Genomic DNA, 18,518 nt, shown 5'->3' with positions numbered 1-18,518 from the left:
AAAATCAAACCAATATTCCATGAGGATGAGGCCTTATATAATATTCCAATGGTAGAGGAGACTACAAGATTATCATATGGGCTCATCTGGATGTAGCTGATGAATGCAGACAGTGGAAATTAATAGACCGTCTCCTTTTGGACTATTTGTAAGGGTCATTAGTTCACAACCTACGCCGTGACATTTTCATCTAGATTCCAATTATAAATCCTATTTAGACATCAGATTACAGAATGCCAGCATTATAAATATCTTATTACATTGGACTGCACATTATAAATGATTTTCAGATTCTTTAAAGCTTAATTCAAGGCGAAAGGCCAAATACACAGCCCAAATGTATGTGTTCGAGCTGACTTGACTTACAAATGATTTGTAATTCTGTCCAGGATGGTTTTGGTTCAGGCACCCCTTGCAAACAAGACGGGCGTGTTGTTGACCTCACACTTAGGCTATGTACACACTTGCAATAATTGTCGTTGGAAAGGATCTTTCACGATCTGACTGCACGATGTATGAACGAGTGCTGTACATACAGCGCCATTCTGCTCTATGGAGTGGGGAGGGAGAGACCGACGAAGGTGCACCCCGCTGCGTTCTCCCCCTTTTTATTATGATCATTTCTCGTCTGTGGATCCGCCAGGACGGTTGTCAGAACGATGGACGCCGAGCGCTGTACACACACCAGATTCTTGTCCGATATCAGCCCAGAGGCAAATATCGGACGAGAATCATCTGAAAGTACTTTGCAGTTCGTTCCAACTCAGTTGGCTTTTCCTTTTTGTAGTTGACTGGAAATAGGATTATAGAAAGTTAGTGCAAAAACATAATTTATTCCTATATATTGTCTTTTGTGGGTTTCTTGGTATTCCCTTTGTTGGCTTTGGTTTTGAATGTGTGTGGGGCAAGTATGCGTGGGTAGAGTATTCTGTGTTCTGCAGGATTTCTTGACCAAAAAAAATTTACTCAGCAAGTAAATGTAATTTAAACTGCTTTGTGTGTCCTTGTCACTGTATAGTTCATGGTATACGGTCAGTAGGGATTGCCAGTGAACTCTACAAAGACTCGGCCAGCAGTTGTTGATTCAGTCTGACTTGTTCTAATACTGACAATGCTGGATCATTACTAGCTTCTCGTTCTGACGGCATACCGCTGTAAAACAAAAAAAAAAACTAATTGCACCCATGACATCCCTAGAGAAACACAAATTTCTTTCCAAAACCAAACCCAGGTTGTAAAGCCTAAGGTCATCATCAGAGATGCCATCTGTATTATGTCAGGAAACAAACTGCTTGATGTATGTTTTTTACTGTTTAATAGTGAACCAAATGCATGAGGAGGAGGACGAGGGGTATGCTGACCACAAACAATTCATAGTGGTGAGCAAGAGAGCATTTGACAGTTTTCAACAGCTACAGAAAACTGTGGCAAAGAGATACGCCTTTTTATTAACACTATTAGTAGTTTAAGAAACAATTGTTTAAAATGAGAGGTCTGCCTGCACAGTCATTGTACTCTTGAACTTCCCTTACAAAAAATGTAAAAACAATCGCCCTACCATGGCTCCTAGAGCCTGTCACCATCTTGGAAAGATCCCTAGTACAAAGCAGACAAAATTTATCAAGAAGATGTTCTTACAAAGGCCCATTACATCATCTTGCAAGATTTAACCATCACCGGGAATCTTACCAGCAGGATGGTAACGTCACACCCAGAATGTGGAAAATGGTGGTGAGGCAAATATGTTTTTGACTCTTCCCCTTTTAGGTGCATTTTACAACCACTTACTGTAGCTGATTAAGGAAGGGGGAGATACCCTGAATGTGTAAAATGGACCTTACATTTTAATGGAGGGTCCATTTAAACTATGGTGTGAGTTTGTTGATTTGGGATGATTTGTAACACTGGCATTTTATTTAGTCTAAATAAAGATTATGGAAGAAATTAGAATGTCCCTTTCTTGCTATTAATCCCAGGTTTTACTTGGGCCAGGATTTTAGAGTTAAAAAAGTGTCCCTTTTTGTGTATCCCTGTCCAGACACCCCTTGGGGTACTACCAGGGATGGCCAGCAGCACTTACTATGCCCAGTTGTATAAATATCTTTTACATTTTGTTTGTGTTAAACGAAAATAACATGATTTTCTGGTGGGAAGGAGGTTAAACTGGGCATACTCTATTTAGATTAAATACACATTGGACCTATCTTATTGGCTCTCATTTGTTCTATTAAAATTACAAGTGAATGTTCCCATACTGTGAGCCCCCTCCATGCTCCCTTAGCTTTACTTGTATCACATTTAAAATTTCTACCATCAAAATCCATTATGAAACAGAAATTAATTAAATATAAATAATAAACATATAAAAACTTAATTACTGGATGCTGGTCTAAGGAATATTTTTACATCACTAGCTTACGTGAACATAGAATACTGTCTGCAGGGGCCCTAGGAGGCCACACAAAAAGAGCCAATGATTGTGGGTTGGCTGCTAGGGGTTTACATACCTCACTAAATACTCAGTTCTCCGCTTTTATTCTCAAATCTACATTTGTGTAAGACAAAACTTTATTTTATTAGTTCTAAGAAGAAAGTAAATAGAGGGTAAAGTTTTAATTCCTTTTCAAGTTTTAAGTTTGCTGTCCCCCACTGCAGAGATTCACGTTTTGATAACAGAGTTAGGTGAAGTTCAAAACTGGGAGATCAAGAAGCGAGAGGAAATCTTTCAATGTGGAAAAATGATCTGGTGCAAACTCTCCAAGATGTTGTTTCTCCAAGACAAAAAGGGTGAAGGAAAATCTCTCAGTAAAGCCTAATTCAAACTGTTAAAATATTTTTTTGGCTTAAATACTTATAAAATTGCTAGATTTGACTCATCAGTCAATAGCCCCACATTGATATTTTGGGACCAGTAAATTTGAATAATAATTTAATCTACTTTTCTATTTGTTTCAGGACTTGTTGATCGCTGCACTCCGGTTAGATATCATTACACATCGTCTTCACTGCCTACAAACCTTCCACTCAATGTCACCAAGACTATCCGTCAGGATGAATGGCACGCACTCCGTGAGTATCCTTCATGCTTATCACTTACTGTGGCTCAGGGACTCCTAGGAGGCAATTTATAAAGCGGTTATACATTGGGTGCTGGAAATTCTGAAACAACATCTGTACTATTTCTTTCTCCCCATTCATAACAGTGGTGACCACCAGACCAATGACTGTCATTTTTATGAATGATTGCCATTTATTAACAAATTAGCTTCCTTTAACTTGCAGTTTTACTAATACCTTTATATTTATAAATGTAATAATTATTGTAAGTGTTCTGCACTTTAATAGGGTAAATTATATAGGTTACAGTGTAAATCAGGGGTGTTTGTTTCAAACATACTGATTGCCACTTTTCAATTATTCACCGCTTCAGAAAAGCGCAAAGCACATCCAAATACCAGGACAAGAAATTAAAACTGAATAGTGTTTTGTTAATCACCACTTTATTATAAAAATGGCAGCAAGCACTGACCACTATCATACAAAATCTGAGCTTCCTTTATAATCTGGAATTGTAAGGTGGTGAACAGATTTTGAAAAGTGGTGAACCGTTATCTCATTGCCATGTAAATGTGCACCAATTGTGCATGTCAATTTTTTCCTGAAAGTTGTACTGTGCTTCCACTCCATGTTTTATCTGGTGGCTATAAAGAAACATATTAGCACTGACACTTTGATACATCAGGATCTTTGTATATGAGAGACAGAAGTCTGAATTTGGGGATAACGGCCCTGCATTACAAGAGGGGAACCTGGATCACCAGAATACTCAACAAAGGGACTGCGGAGGTCTGGTGTACCACAAAAATGTCTGCATGAAAAACTGTACAGATTCATAAACTTTACTGCCTATTATTGCCAGTTCATTCCCATATTTGACCAATTTCCATATTTGAGTATTATTATAGCTAATAATTTTGATGGACAAATGTCTAGTGTTTTAGAATCCACTCAGAATGGACATAAATGGATGGATATTTTTTCAACACTACACTTGCTTTGTATACACGATCCCATGAACAAAATTCTCCTTTTGTCACATTTAGGCTTCCCTAAAACAAAACTTGTTGTGGGTGATCAGCTTCTGTCATAATCAGCAAGCATGCACAGCATATGGCACCAACTCACCCCGTGCAGTCCAGGACCGCTACAGCTTAGCGTGCTGCTATCTTCAATGTCGGTTCTGCAGCAGACTTCCGTTACACTCCTCTCCATTCATTGGGCGATATAACCCCTGTGTATCCCATATAATATAAAGCTGAAACAAAGTCACCAGTAGTTAGGAGTTTTTGAGAAAAAAGAGACATTGCCCAACTAGAATAGTACAACTTTTTATTGCTTTTTCCCTTTAGATACACTTTAAGCCTACAACAGTCTATAAGTCAATACCTAGTCATATAATTCCTTTCAAGATTAAGTGTAAGAATTTTTATTAATATATTTTTGTACATTTTATAAATTCATGTAAATCATAAGAAAAGTAGTTTTGATTTACCAGACACTTAAAGGATCAGTCCACCCCCAAACTGATATTTCATTATTTGCTATATGATTAAGAGATTACTTATTTGACTCTATTGATGATCTGTTGCAGATGTCTTACCTGAGTTCTAATATCTGCACATCTACCTTGTCCTGCCTCACTCATTGTTAGGTCCCCTCCTCTGACTGCTGAATTGTTCATATAATGTCATAGAGCCTAAACCTGGAGCCAGAACACAAAGGTGTACAGGAGCATATTCAAGAATCATACAGGGAGCAGAGTCAGGAATTATAGCAGGAAGATCTCACCACTGGATTATACAGAGATGCAAGGGGCTGAGTAATCCCGCTAGCTTTGAATAAAATATTTTGGATGGACACTACAGTCTTTGTACAAATTTGTAAACATAAATGTGAACATGATCAGCCTAGTATAATAATCTTATCAGTGTGTTAATGTTTCTTTTGCTGTTTTAAATATTAAATAAATTAATTTTAGATTCCTTCTATATATAAGCTGCAATTTCCACTTGCAGTGATTGTGTTGTACTGTTCCTCTCTATGCACTTCTGTCAATCTGCTCTGCGTGCTTGGAAGCTGTTCAGTGTCTAATTGCCCATAGATTTTTTTTCACAAGCTAATTGTGACATCTTCCATACAGAAAGCTATTAGGGAGTAAAGTGAGAATTTACAGATGTGTTTAATAGCCCAGGGGGAGGACTGAACTTTTGATCTGGTAGGCAAACATAATTAATCAACCCTTTCATGGTAAAGGACAACCAATGGCTGGTAGACACAACTTGATCTCCTGCCAATTTTGCACTCCACTGACGGATCCAATCAATATAAGGAAAGGAGGCCCCCAAAACTCTGCAAACACGTGAAAAATATCTGCCCTTCCAATTGGTTTTCTACAATAGAAAGTGATCAAAATTCCAACAGAAGTGACACCTCAACTTGTGTACGTTTGATCAATATTTACCAACATGTCCAATCTATCTGCAGCCAATCAGAACCCAAAGGACTTGGTCCCAAACAATTGGCTTGTTGCCGAATTGTTGTTGAATTTCCATTCAGATTAGCTTTAGTTCTGTTCGTTTTATCAGATCAAAGGTGAAAATCTGCTTGTATGTGCCCAGCATAAAAGCACACTTCACAAAGTGTGCCGCAGTCAGCCATGGCCATCATTGGTGGCCATAATTAACAATGGATATTGTCTTGTTTTATCGTTACACATGTGCTATAGAGGAACTCAATGGGATGAATTGTAAAGGATTGGATTCACTCCAATACAGGACCGTGGCTTCACAAATAGCCCTTATCATTCAGGTTTCTAGAAGAAATGAGCACAATGCATGTTTTGCATTCCTCCAGCAATTACTTTCCTTGGCAGCTCTCTGCATTTAATCTCATAACATCTTAAAACTGTAAAGGAAGTTGAACGATTGCATATCTGAACAGGGAGCAAATAGCTACAGGGCCAGGACAAGGCAGAGGCATCTGCCACAGTCACAGCTGGCATGGGAACCTCTCCTGCCTCCAAATTGTCTCCTGTTCTCTGCAGGACCAAAATGTCAAAGTGACTGCTCAGTCCTGTAGATTACATCAGGAGAGCACGACTCTGCTGTCAGTATGACTGCTGCCTGCCCTGTATCAGGGCACAGCATGCTTCTAATAAATTGAACCAGGTTGTCATCTGATTACAGAGGGGGAGCTGCTCTCTCCAAGTGTTATCTGCAAAACCAAGCTGTCAGTTTGATTGGTGGACCACTGCTGTCATTTGTCCTCCTTGCACTGTACATGCGGATATGCAATCTCTGTTCATCCAAGGTTGAAGGGGGGATATTTCAGTATCCTTGCACCGCATACCAGAGGATGTTTCCCAGCACTGGACAGCTATATGGCACCCTGCGGTTGCTTGGGGGTTGTGTTCTGATTAAAGTCTAAATAGGGGATAGTCCCCTTTCTAGCTCACCATGCTAATACATATCGATTGACCTGCCCTGAAGCTAAAAAGCACCCTCTCTCTTAGCCTTGTACAGGCTTTCTCCTAGCAAACCTAAAGGTTCAATAGCTCCTAGATAAAGAAATAGAATCATTTGCCTCCAGTGCAAGGTAGCTGAGCCTGTACTAGCTATTTCACTAATATTTTACAAATAGTTAACTCTCTTGTGGTTTTTCTCTCCCCCCAGACCTGCGGCGGATGACAGCTGGCTTCATCGGAATGGCGGTGTCTATCATCCTGTTTGGGTGGCTGATAGGAGTGCTGGGCTGTTGTAAGCAGCATGACCTAATGCAATATGTGGCCGGGCTACTATTTCTCATGGGAGGTAAGAGTTTTCACTGCTGTCCGGGTCAGCCAGAAGAAGCTAATTATCAGCTATTGACTTGTCTTTTAACAAAGAGAGCAGAGATGGATGGCCATCTCCTCCAGATGAGCACAGTGCAGGGGATGGGGGGAAACCATACCACAGTCAATTATTAAACCCCTTGAGAAACAATCTTGTTTTACATTGCCTTTTTCTTTTTGGATGGTAGGATACAGATAACATTGTATTCCAAAAATGTAAAATAAATTAACTTTTTCCTATTTGGATTCTGCACATGCCCTGTGCCATACATTTGCTGGGACAAGGGGTTAACCAGCCTGACTGAGCAATGTACTAGAATATGTGGATCAACACAAAATTATTATGTTTTTTTAAGCCAGGTGGGAAGAAGCTGTAGGTGGGTGCCTGCCCCTGTATTATGACCCAACTTTTTTGTAACCACCCAAAAACATCAGGGTGGTTCCTTAAAAGTTCTGGGTGGTGCACCTGGCTAAAAGGGGCTGGGGAGAACACTGCCACATCTTTGCACTTTATAAGGTGTAAGAGTGGGACTTCCTAGTGGCACGCAGTGCACACTCTTTCAGAAATGGTGTAATAGATGTGGATGTTATTAGTCGAGTCTAAGGCAATTTAAAAAAAAAATGTATTTCTCACTGACCTTCTCTGTCCATTAGATAGCATTTCTTTTTGAGGTCTGGTCATCATTCATCTCACTTCCTTTAAGCCTAGGACATTTTTTCCACATCCCAACAAGTTGTGTTGGGTTTTAAGAGACTTTAGCTACGTACACACGTCCAATGGTTCTAGGCCGATATCAGAGGAAAATCTGGTGTGTGTACAGCGCCCGTAGTCCATACGACCATCCTGGCAGATCCTTGGACGTTGAACGATCCTAATGCAAGGGAAGGGGGGAGCACGCAGCAGGGTGCTGCTCCGTCACTTTCCCCCTCCTCTCTGCATAGAGCAGAACGATACTGTATGTACAGCACTGGTTCATGCATCATGCAGTCATTAGTCGTTGGAAAGGATCGTGAAAGATCCTTTCCAACGACTATAATTGCATGTGTGTATGCAGCTTTAGACTAAAGAGAACGAAAGAAGAAGTGGGGCATAATCTTTTCGCTATACAAAACATAAGACCTAAACCTGATAATGCAAACTAGTTTTGGGCACCAATTAACAGAAAAAAATGTTGTAGGGTGCAGAAAAATGTAATGAAATAAAATATGAGGCATGGCAGAATTCAGGTTTACTCTTTACAGATTACAGAAAAGCTGTGAAAATGTGAAATTATCTCCCACTGGAGCTACAAGAGAGTTACGCACCGAAGTAGATTGTATTAGAAAAGGCTCAGATGTGTTTCCAAATTCACTGAATATACTGAAAAGGTCTGTTGAAATGTATGAATAAATATTGCAGCCCAGGGAGTATCAGTTCACTTTTGGGATCAGGAAAGATTTTATTTTGCCTGTTAGAGGAAATTGAACCATTGTTTAAAAATGTCTGGATCAGTGTTTTTCAACCAGGTTTATTCCAGAGGTTTTTAGGGGTTCCTTGTGCAATTTGTGCCTCTCAGGTCAGGTAATATCTTGTGTAATTATTAGCAGGGGTTCCCTCAAGACCTGAGAGTTATTTAAAGGATTCCCCCATTTTAAAAAGGTCATAAAAGGCTGCTCTAAATCAACTGTACCTTTAAGGTTCAGTGGGTAAATGTTTTTTGTTTTTTTTTTCATCCTAACTATGTAACCTGCTATGTAAGCTTTGTATTATTTACTATTGTTGCCTAATTATAATGCTGACAGTGAATAGGAGGATATTAGGTTTAAACGTTCATCACAAAACAAATCAATATTTTGTTCCTTAGTAAAAAGACCGCGGACCTGACCTGCAACTGAATTTCAGAGTTTGCTGGAACTTTTTCCATATTCCAAGACGCTGTTATGGAAAATTGTAAAACATTAGAGGAAAATGTTTTAAACAATATATTACACGACTGTGTAGGACATGTTATAATAAAGGGCTGCTTTTATGTTACAGAAGACTGCCTGAGGTTATATCTGACATCAAGCTGTATGCACAGAGTGTGTTTTACCCACTTGGTTTTACTGGCACCTTGCAGTCATGAAAGCGCAAGAGATAACCACAGACTTGCTGACGGTCTGTTAATTATTTAGCACGTTTTATAGGAATAAAATTAGGACAATCTTGCACTACTTTTTGCAGCCTGTAAGGAGATAAAGACAGACAGGTCATATACATAAAAAACAGATCAAAAGCACATCAGAATGTAAATAAATACACACAATATATACAAAGCAAAGTTTGCATGGAAAGGCTTGAATTAGTACATGGCACATGGCCCAGAATCTGCCAAGGTTCACTTAATTAGGTACCAGAGATGTATGTTCATTTTAGCAGCTTGTTCTATATTACCAGGCATGTCAGTCATCTGTAAAAGAACTACTGAGCCAGGATTTATTTATGAACCATTCACATTGCGATTTGTTCAAAAAAAGTGCTTGTTTTCTTTTGTGTGAACTGTGATGGGTGAATATATGTGTTAGCTAAAGATAGTACCTAAACAGCATTCATTATATATTGAGGAATATATGGATACATGCATTGGGCCAGATTTATTAAAGTTCTCAAAGACTGGAGAAGACAGATTTTATAGGAAATCCTGGGTGATATAGCAAACCTAGAAATAATTTATTTTCTTAGCAAATGTTTTCAATCCTGGACCAGATCCCTTCTGGGTGATATAGTCTATATTCTTGAAAAGCTTTAATAAATCAGGCTCTTTGATTTTATTGCAATGTCATTCTCAATTCATCCACAAGGCAGTGCTGTGTTAGTTTGAATTCATAATGAAAACACCTCATTGTAATTCATTGTAAATGAAAACAAAGCACTAAGTAAATTCTCCTGTCAGTAACTTATAAGCATCCTCAAACCTCACAACTTGCACAGAATAATATACAACATTGCTTATAACTTAAATACCCCTTAAAGTGAACCGGTACTTTACCTGTAGAAGGCAAAACAAGTTCAGTGTCTCTTAGATTGTAAGCTCTTCTGGGCAGGGTCCTCTCACCGCCCCGTGTCACTGTCTGTCATTTGCAACCCCTATTTAATGTACAGCTCTGCATATTATATTGGTGCTATACAAGAACAGTTTATCAAGTAATGTTTTTTAATCCATGCAAACGGGGTGAAATTGTACAGCACAGCGGTTGAGGATGAACATTTTGCATAACAGAAAGCCTAACCTCTCCCTATTTCCATAAATAAAAAAAAGTATGCCATGGCATAAATGTCCATCTAACACCCCTTAAGCAATGGCTATAAAAATATATAGTATACTATATTAACAAAAGCTGGGTTTTGATAGCAACCTTGACAGTGTTCTGTGGTTTCTTCCAATCCTGTAATTGTCACTCCTGCTGGGTAGCTTGCTCTGCATGTAAATGTGGATTATTTTTAATAATGTCTGTGAAATAAAAAAAAAAAGAATTCATTTGTGGAAAACACTATCATTACAAGTACTAATCCTCTTACAGCACAGCTACTAAATTAGTCACATAGGTTTTTTCTTTTGCAATTTTATTCAACGATCATGTAATCCACCAATTTGTTCTACAAGTCTATACTTGTAGATCCAGTAGAGGGGTGCACGCAGGAAAAGGCTGACATTGGGGGACCACTGGTTTAATGATGGCACCCGGTAATAGGAAGTCATTGAAAAGCTACAGAAACTGTCAAGATCAGCAATTAACATTTACAGTTAGGTATTTGAACAGAGACAACTTTTTTCTAATTTTGGTTCTGTACATTACCACAATTAAATTTAAATGAAACAACTCAGATGCAGTTGAACTGCAGACTTTCGGCTTTAATTCAGTGGGTTGAACAAAAAATTTCACTAAAGCGTTTTTTTTTTAACACAATCACTTCATTTCAGGGGCTCAAAATTAATTGGACAAAAATAAAAAGCTGAAAATAAAATGTTCATTTCTAATACTTGGTTGAAAACCATTTGCTGGAAATGACAGCCTGTAGTCCTAAATTCATGGACATTTCTGGGTTTTCTCCTTTTTAATGCTCTGCCAGGCCTTTACTGCAGCGGCTTTCAGTTGCTGTTTGTTTGTGGGCCTTCCTGTCCGAAGTTTAGTCTTCAACAAGTGAATTGCATACCTGACATACCACTGGTCTTTCTAAGGGGAGCATGAGAATCACTTACCTTTCTTTTATCTAACAGTACTAGCGCTTGCGTCACTTATGTACCCAGTCTGTCAGGTGAAGTAATATGAAGAAAGTCTTCAGGGCTGTTCAAGCTCCACACACAAGTTTTGCTTTTCTAACTTTTAATATCTGTGGGGAGTAAAGAAAAGGGCAACTATGTGCAGTAAAGAAAGGGAGGCATTTAAAGCAGACCTTGCCTAAAAATTCACGATCCACTGCCCAAAAAATAACAACCAAAACCCCAAACATTAGAAGAAATAAGGAAGAAATACTTATTCTGGACCCCAGCTGCTTTCCATTGATAAAGGTGACATCACAGCTGACTTATGAAAACGCTAAGCACCCAAAATTCCACCAAAGTATTTTTATATCTATATTTCTTATAGGGGGGTGAAAATAAACAGATTTTACACGTTTGGGTGAACCTGTTGCTTAGTTATGCATGGGCAAAGCATAGGTACAGAAAGTTTTAGACCTGTGTAATGGGAATAACACCGGATTACCCCAAAAAGTTCTGTTTCCAAGCTGCATTGCTGCAAAGGAGCCTGCCAAATGTTTTGGTTTCTTAGCCTCTCCACCATCACGATTTACAAGGCATTGGGGAACATAGCATATCCTTCTTTGCCGTAACGCCGCCACAATTCTGTGTTTCCAAGACGACAGTGGATGCTGCCAAGAAAGTCTTGTTCCGCAAGACTTTGGGTCTAGATAGGGATTGGTGGTATTAGGGGTCAGAAAACAGCAGTACAAACTAGATTAGTCCAAGAAATAAAAAGACAATGTGGGGAGCAGCAAGGCTCTGGGATATGACCAGAAATCTGTAAATGGTCTGCAAGAACTAGGAGACAGGTGAAACATTTTACTACCTGTATAACAAGCGAGAAGTTCACCGTTTAGATATACTAATCATAGGGCTGTGTAAAACCTGGATCTGACTATCCCCAACACCATGGTTAAGGTTTGCTTGTGCAATGAGGCTGCATTAGTGGTACTGGTAGTACCAGTAGTGCATGGTGTAAATAGGAAAGGGAAGCAGTTGGGGTATTTTGCCTATGATGTAAGAGATAACTAGAACCCAGAAACCTAAATCAGAAGGGGTTGCTGATAGGACTTTGCTGGCTAATGCATGAAATTGCTTTGCACTTTGTAGTACCTGCTTGCAGGCAGATAGAGAGAACTGCGCTTCAGCAGTATCATCAATTATTGTCTGAGACCCTCAAAATGTATAGTCTTCTCTAAGCATGCATATTATTTTACATAAATGACTTCTGTTGTATTCATGTAAAATTACAAAGCAGTGTTCTCCCCAGCCCCTTGTGCACCACACGGCCTTTTCAGTAATCACCCGGCTGTTTTTAGTTACTGAAAGTTGGGTCACAATACAGAGGCTGCCACCTGCCCACAGCTTCTTCCCACCCAGAAAATAAAACTGCACAGTCTCACCCAATTCTGTAAGAAGTCCTCTACCTGCTGCCTTTTTATTACTGAATCCACATTAGAAACTCTTTCCTATCAAAAGTTCCTGAAGCCGCTGCAGCAAGGAGCACATTTGTAAAGCACATAGCTTTGCTTTAAAAAATTTACGTGTTTTTAGGCACTGGTATGGCTAAACCACTATAAGTAGCAAATTACAAACACAGAGGGAACAAATAGCCCCCTATGGTGTAAACTACAAAATTAGCAAATTGCAGTGATTACACTCTCATAATCATACTGTGCTCCAATTGTGTTTAATTGCTTGCTTTTAAATGCCATTTCATGCCTGTTAAGCTTAGTCTGAAGGGGGCCATTTGTTCCATGTATGTAGTTATCGATCAGTAGCCATTTTGGAGGTATAACTGAGCTGCTAAGAATCTCATGTGTAACTGAGAACAGAAGAAATGTTACATCTCAGCTCAGGCATGTAATACTGTCCACTCCATATGTGCTGGGAAATCATTAAAGCAAAGGATCTGTTTTTTCCTAGACCATAATTTCAGCTTTAAAGGCTTGTAACATATGGCTGAGCTAACGGATGTACTACATACAGTAACTATAGCAACCAATCAGATTTTAGTTTACATAAATAAAGCTGGCTTTAGTATTCCAGATAATAAATAAAAATATATAAAATTTATTACTTTTTTTTCTTATCGTTTTAGGAACTTGCTGCATTATCTCCCTCTGCACCTGTGTAGCTGGCATCAATTTCGAGCTGTCAAGATACCCGCGCTCCGTATACGGTTTACCCGAAGACATCAGCCACGGGTATGGCTGGTCCATGTTCTGTGCCTGGGGTGGTCTGGGACTCACCCTGCTCTCCGGATTCCTCTGCACCTTGGCGCCATCCCTCAGTGCTTCCCAGTCCGCCGTCCACAAGCCACGGCAAGAGAATGGAGCAGTGTGACCGCAAAAAGCGGGAGCCGACGTGACCAGCCGCCTCCTCGCCCCCCCAAAAATAAAACTAAAAATTACAACAAAAGGACACACATTATCAGACTGAGGCACCCGTATCCTGCTGAGGAAGTTAACCTGTTCAACTTGTGTGTTTGGTCTGAACATGTGGTTTGCTTGTGATAAGTTGCTGAAGTTTGAACCTTATGTTAGCAAAAAAGGGAACTGTGGGACGGTGCGAAACGGGGAGATGTTGTTCGCCAAATGGAACAAAAGATTACTTTTGGTATTTGGACTCAATGGACTGCCTAAAAAGACTTTGGGTGAGGACTGAAGGTATAAGGATGGTAGTTAGATGCAGCTGTGATGTCAGAGCTCGGGAAGACTCCAGTCCATACCTTCTACAGAAGCTCCAGTTTGCTCCTTGTACAAAGATGGTAACGAGTATGGAGCAGTCCGTAGCCGTTACCTTAGGGTTCAGTGTTTGGGAGATTTTGTATTCATACACACACAAATACATACATACACACACACACAATCAAACAAAAATATATATATATATATATATATATATATATACACACGAATGACAGGTACCTAATTTTTACATGTTTTATTACAGTTCACAAATACAAACAAAGAAAATAAAAAGACTTACACATCCATAATTCCCTATTTCATGTCAGTTGCAGATTTCACCCTGAGCGCAGTGCCTTGGCACTCAGCAGGGACTTGGTTACATTAAAAGCATATAGACCTCCTGCCGTGCCTTTAAGTAGGTCCAGTGAACCTACGACAGACTCAGGCTCCACCAGAGATGCTATGGGAAAAAACATATACATTGCGATAACAGGGCACTCAAGCTAACACGTTACGACCGAACGGTTGTCCAGACATTGTAAATGACCGGCATGCCATGCAGGTGAGGAGTAAAGAAGGTTAAAGTGGGAGGTGGGAATTTTTAGTGGTTCCAGATCACCTTTCTTAGGTGATGTCATGTACATGTGGTCCCATCACAACTTATGGAAAAAAAAAAAAAAAAGCACATAATAAAAATTGTTTATTGGCGTTTTTAATACTAATCTTTTGTATGTCTAGTATTACCTATGTCTTTTATTTAATACAAATTCTGCAATATTTTATATGGTCGCACTGGTTATCGGTCAGTGCCAAAAAAAAAGGAATTACAGAATATATGCAGAAAACTATATTGTTCCAGGGTCCCAGAACATGTTAAAAGCAAAGTATTGGCATGATAGCCAGGCAACTAAAACATTGAATCTCTTCTTACAGGGTGCCCTCAATACAGGGCTCCTCTGATAGGGAAATAGTACCCAAGATTTAATAACCAAAAGACTAAATACAGGCTCACTTGAAAAGGAAGTGGTTGTTGTTGACTTTTTGACTAAAAAGGTGGAAGCTCCAGAGCTGTTCTAATGCTTCACAGGTTGCATGCCTGCTCAAGGTCAGTTATCACACTAATAATAAAGCAAAGACAAGAATGACTAGCCTTGAGCTTGCACCTTTAAGATGTAGTTAAAGTATTAGGAGCTCCCACGTATCCATTGTGATAGGATCTCTCAAGACCATTGTGCCTAGATGAATTTGTGCTTTAAAACAGACCTGTACCTGGCCTATACTAGCCAAAATGCCTACAGGTTTTCCTATTGTTAGTGTAAACCTTTTCTGAGCAGAGGGAGAATATTCCCAATCACAGGCAATACACTTTGGCCCTGATTTATTAAAGCCCTCCAAGGCTGGAGAGGATATACTTTCTTCAGTGAAGCTAGGTGATCCAGCAAACTTGAAATGGATCTGGTCCCAGATTGAAAATATTTGCTAACAAATATCAAATTACTTTAAAAAAAAATCCATTCCAGGTTTGCTGGATCACCCTGATTCACTGATAAAAGTGTCTTCTCCCCCGCCTTGGAGAGCTTTAATACATCAAACCCTTTAACTCAGTATCTTAGTTTACTAAGCTCACCATCACCTCACTGCCTAATACTCATTTGTCTGCTAATGTAGCCCAGGCCAAATCTTCATAGAAGTTACTGTGTGTAAGTCTGCAAAGGTGTGCTCTGCCCTGGAACTAGTATCACTTAATGAATGGCAGAATGCAATGTTGGATAGGCAAGTTGGCTGTGAAAGATGAAAACCTTTCCTTTATAGGATATCCATAGTATACCTATTCCAACACAGGTATCTACTTACCAGAATCCACAGGGTCACAGTCTTAGATTAGTTTACATCTGCCTGAAAGGTATTCACATATGCACAGTACAGCCCTACAACTGTCTATACTTCTGTGTTCCATGGTTGGGGAGGACTTCTATAAACAATTATGAAACTGTACTGTTTACATGTGGCAATCTTTTACACTGATCCAAACAAACACAGCCTTTCGAATATCAATAAATAGGAATCTGTGTAGGAGGATATGGTGGGTTAGGATGGGTATTTTTTTTTTTTAAATACATAGGTGTCGTGTAAAGGAATGCCTAAAAATATAGGCTATGTTCAAACAGGCAATGAGGTCATACTGTTAACATTTGCTCATGCCAGTGAACCTTCAAGGAGAGCCTACATGTAGCTTCTACCCATGGCAGCCCCAGAGAGAATGAATGGGGCTGTCAAGTCTTCAGACACCAGTTCCTAAGGACCAGAGCTGCAGTAGCAGTCACTGGTAGTAGTAGCAGGGATTTATATAGCGCCAACATATTACACAGTGCGTTGCAAAGACCATAGTCATTTCACTAGCTGTCCCTCAAACTCCTTGCAGGTAGCATCCTGGCTGGGAAGAGAACCTGTGACCTAGGGCTGCATGGGCCAGAGGGCTAACCACTGAGCCAACCTAGACTTAGCTACCTACTTACTTCTTTCAGGGCCTTAGTAGTTGAGAAATACATTTGATTTTTGCCATGGGGCTTTTGCAACAGTAAACGAGTGATACAAAAAATAAAATTACCTGATACGTACCTTTTAAACCCCACTTCCAGGTTTTACTACTACCCAGGGCTTTGGCTGCAACCACTTCCTGTTCTGCTCACATTTTACCAACTCAACTCTGCAACATAAGGTCGGAAATAAAATGCAATTCTTTAATATTGAAAGGCTAGAAGGTTTGTCATTGCTGTCTGTGGTTGTGCTGCAGATGTTTCAACAATAACTGGCATAGTGAAACTACTGGCAGCAGGACAGGAAGAGGCAGATAGCAGTAAAAAGCAGTCAGGAGTTCAGATGCTTTTCTTCATACAAGCCTCAAAAAAGGTTTTTGTTTGATATTAACTTTATGTCTCCCTTAACCCTTAGCCCGGAATCTTTAAATAGACACTTACCTTACAATTTCCAGAAGTGTCCTGTGCCAAGTTTCTACAGTCTTTAAAAAGTTTTCTGGCTTGGGTCAGCTCTGCGGCACACCAACCTTGCCACAAAAGATACATTTAAAGCCAACTGGTTGTAACATTTCTTCATAAAATATTAGTTTAAATGGACAGGCTCTTATAATTATGATAATAAATCACCAAAGAATGGGAAAAAACTATTATGGAGCTTCACCACAATACTTCCTCTTTAAAATTAATTAGTTGGGGCATATGCGTCACTTTTTTTTTAGCATTATTAGTGAGAATATATTTAATTACTTCAAAAGTTTTGCAGGGCCTATCTGTTCTCTACAGCTGGTGAGGTCCCCGGAGGATGATTTACGGAGACAGAATGGTAAATTTACAACACAAGTGGAAGTAGCAGGTGTGCGACTCATTAAATCCACCAATGTACAGCGCATCAATTTATAGCAAGCCGCATTGTGCCGCGATGTGGGTGAAATGCCAGCAACGTGTGTGGGTGTTTCTTCCAACTTTAAATTGCTGTTGATAAACGACCATTAACGAACTCACAAATTCAATCAAATTTATAGGCCATTATGATGCAGAAAACCACAGAAGCTTACACACCCTTTAGTTGCTTTTAGTGTAGTATAGAAAGAAGCATAAAAGAAGGTAATTCATCTAGACTATATATTTATTATTAAAGCTGCAGACTGTGGACATGAATGACTCCATGGGCAAAGTCTGCACGATTTTTATGTTATCTTGGCATCAGATTGTTCTAGTTACATCCCTACAGCTGGTAATATTGTTATATCCTGAATAGCCCTCAAGCTGGCCATACATGTGTTTATTGTGCATTGCAGCATATTACATTGCCGCTTTATAAATTAATCAATATAAATATAAGTTTATATTTATAAATATAAATAAGTTTATACAATCATACAAATGGCAGTTTAATAGAGATAACACAGCTTTGAATCAATTTTTTATCAAAGAAATGCACTGGTATTTTTTTTAAAAGAAATGGAATTACGAGCAGTCCTGATCTAATAGAGGAAAGAGCTGAACACTTTCATTGGAGTTTTTGTTCTTTTATTAAATCGTATTGAAACCTTCAAATTATTTCCAGTTCCAGCTTCCAAATTACAATGGCTGATTGAAGTTTTTTCTGTGATGCACTTGCCATTTTATGTGCAATTCTTAGTGGTTGGAATTGGAACATGGAATAAATTGGAAAATGGAAAAAGAACATGGAATAAATTCCATGTGTGTGGCCAGCTTCCGTCTGTCAAGAAGCAAGTCATTCCAGTTCCTTGCCCCTGAAGCACCAACTATACATAGTGAGACAAGGGAGGACATATAATACAGAATTATGTATAGAAATCCGTCACAGAATCACTGCAAAGGGTCTGCTGAATCTGACTGACATTATTAAATACATCTATGACTAAAGGTACGTTAACTGGGCGTTCTCCCCTGCTACAGGGGCAATATTTACTGGGCAGATTGAAGTTTCCAAAATGTATTTCTTGCCTGATGTTGCTCTTTACAGCAGTTGGATCTGTATCTTATACATTACAGGTGCATACAAAGGTATTCAACATAGTAGAAAAACCTGACCTTTGCCAGGGTGCTGGATGCCGGGGCAATTGCTCTGTGTGAAAGCAGTGGTCTCAATGAAGAGGTTAGACAAGCCCAT

At 39.3% G+C, this 18,518-nt stretch overlaps 1 protein-coding gene across 1 annotated transcript in view; it reads left to right on the top strand.

Annotated features, from left to right (window-relative positions):
• LOC140338006 (transmembrane protein 178B-like) overlaps window positions 1–14,554 on the top strand; it is a 38,566-nt gene extending 24,012 nt beyond the window's left edge. The window contains exons 2-4 of the mRNA XM_072421939.1: window positions 2,956–3,069; window positions 6,732–6,869; window positions 13,253–14,554. Of these exons, the coding sequence (XP_072278040.1) occupies window positions 2,956–3,069; window positions 6,732–6,869; window positions 13,253–13,497 (497 nt within the window). The 3' untranslated portion in view covers window positions 13,498–14,554. The remainder of the gene's footprint in view (window positions 1–2,955; window positions 3,070–6,731; window positions 6,870–13,252) is intronic.
• Window positions 14,555–18,518: the final 3,964 nt, after the last annotated feature.

Source organism: Pyxicephalus adspersus, chromosome 9, assembly GCF_032062135.1.
Source record: "Pyxicephalus adspersus chromosome 9, UCB_Pads_2.0, whole genome shotgun sequence".
Classification (NCBI taxonomy): domain Eukaryota; kingdom Metazoa; phylum Chordata; class Amphibia; order Anura; family Pyxicephalidae; genus Pyxicephalus; species Pyxicephalus adspersus.
Note: the sequence above shows the minus strand (reverse complement) of the source record. Positions and strands in the feature narration are given on the sequence as shown.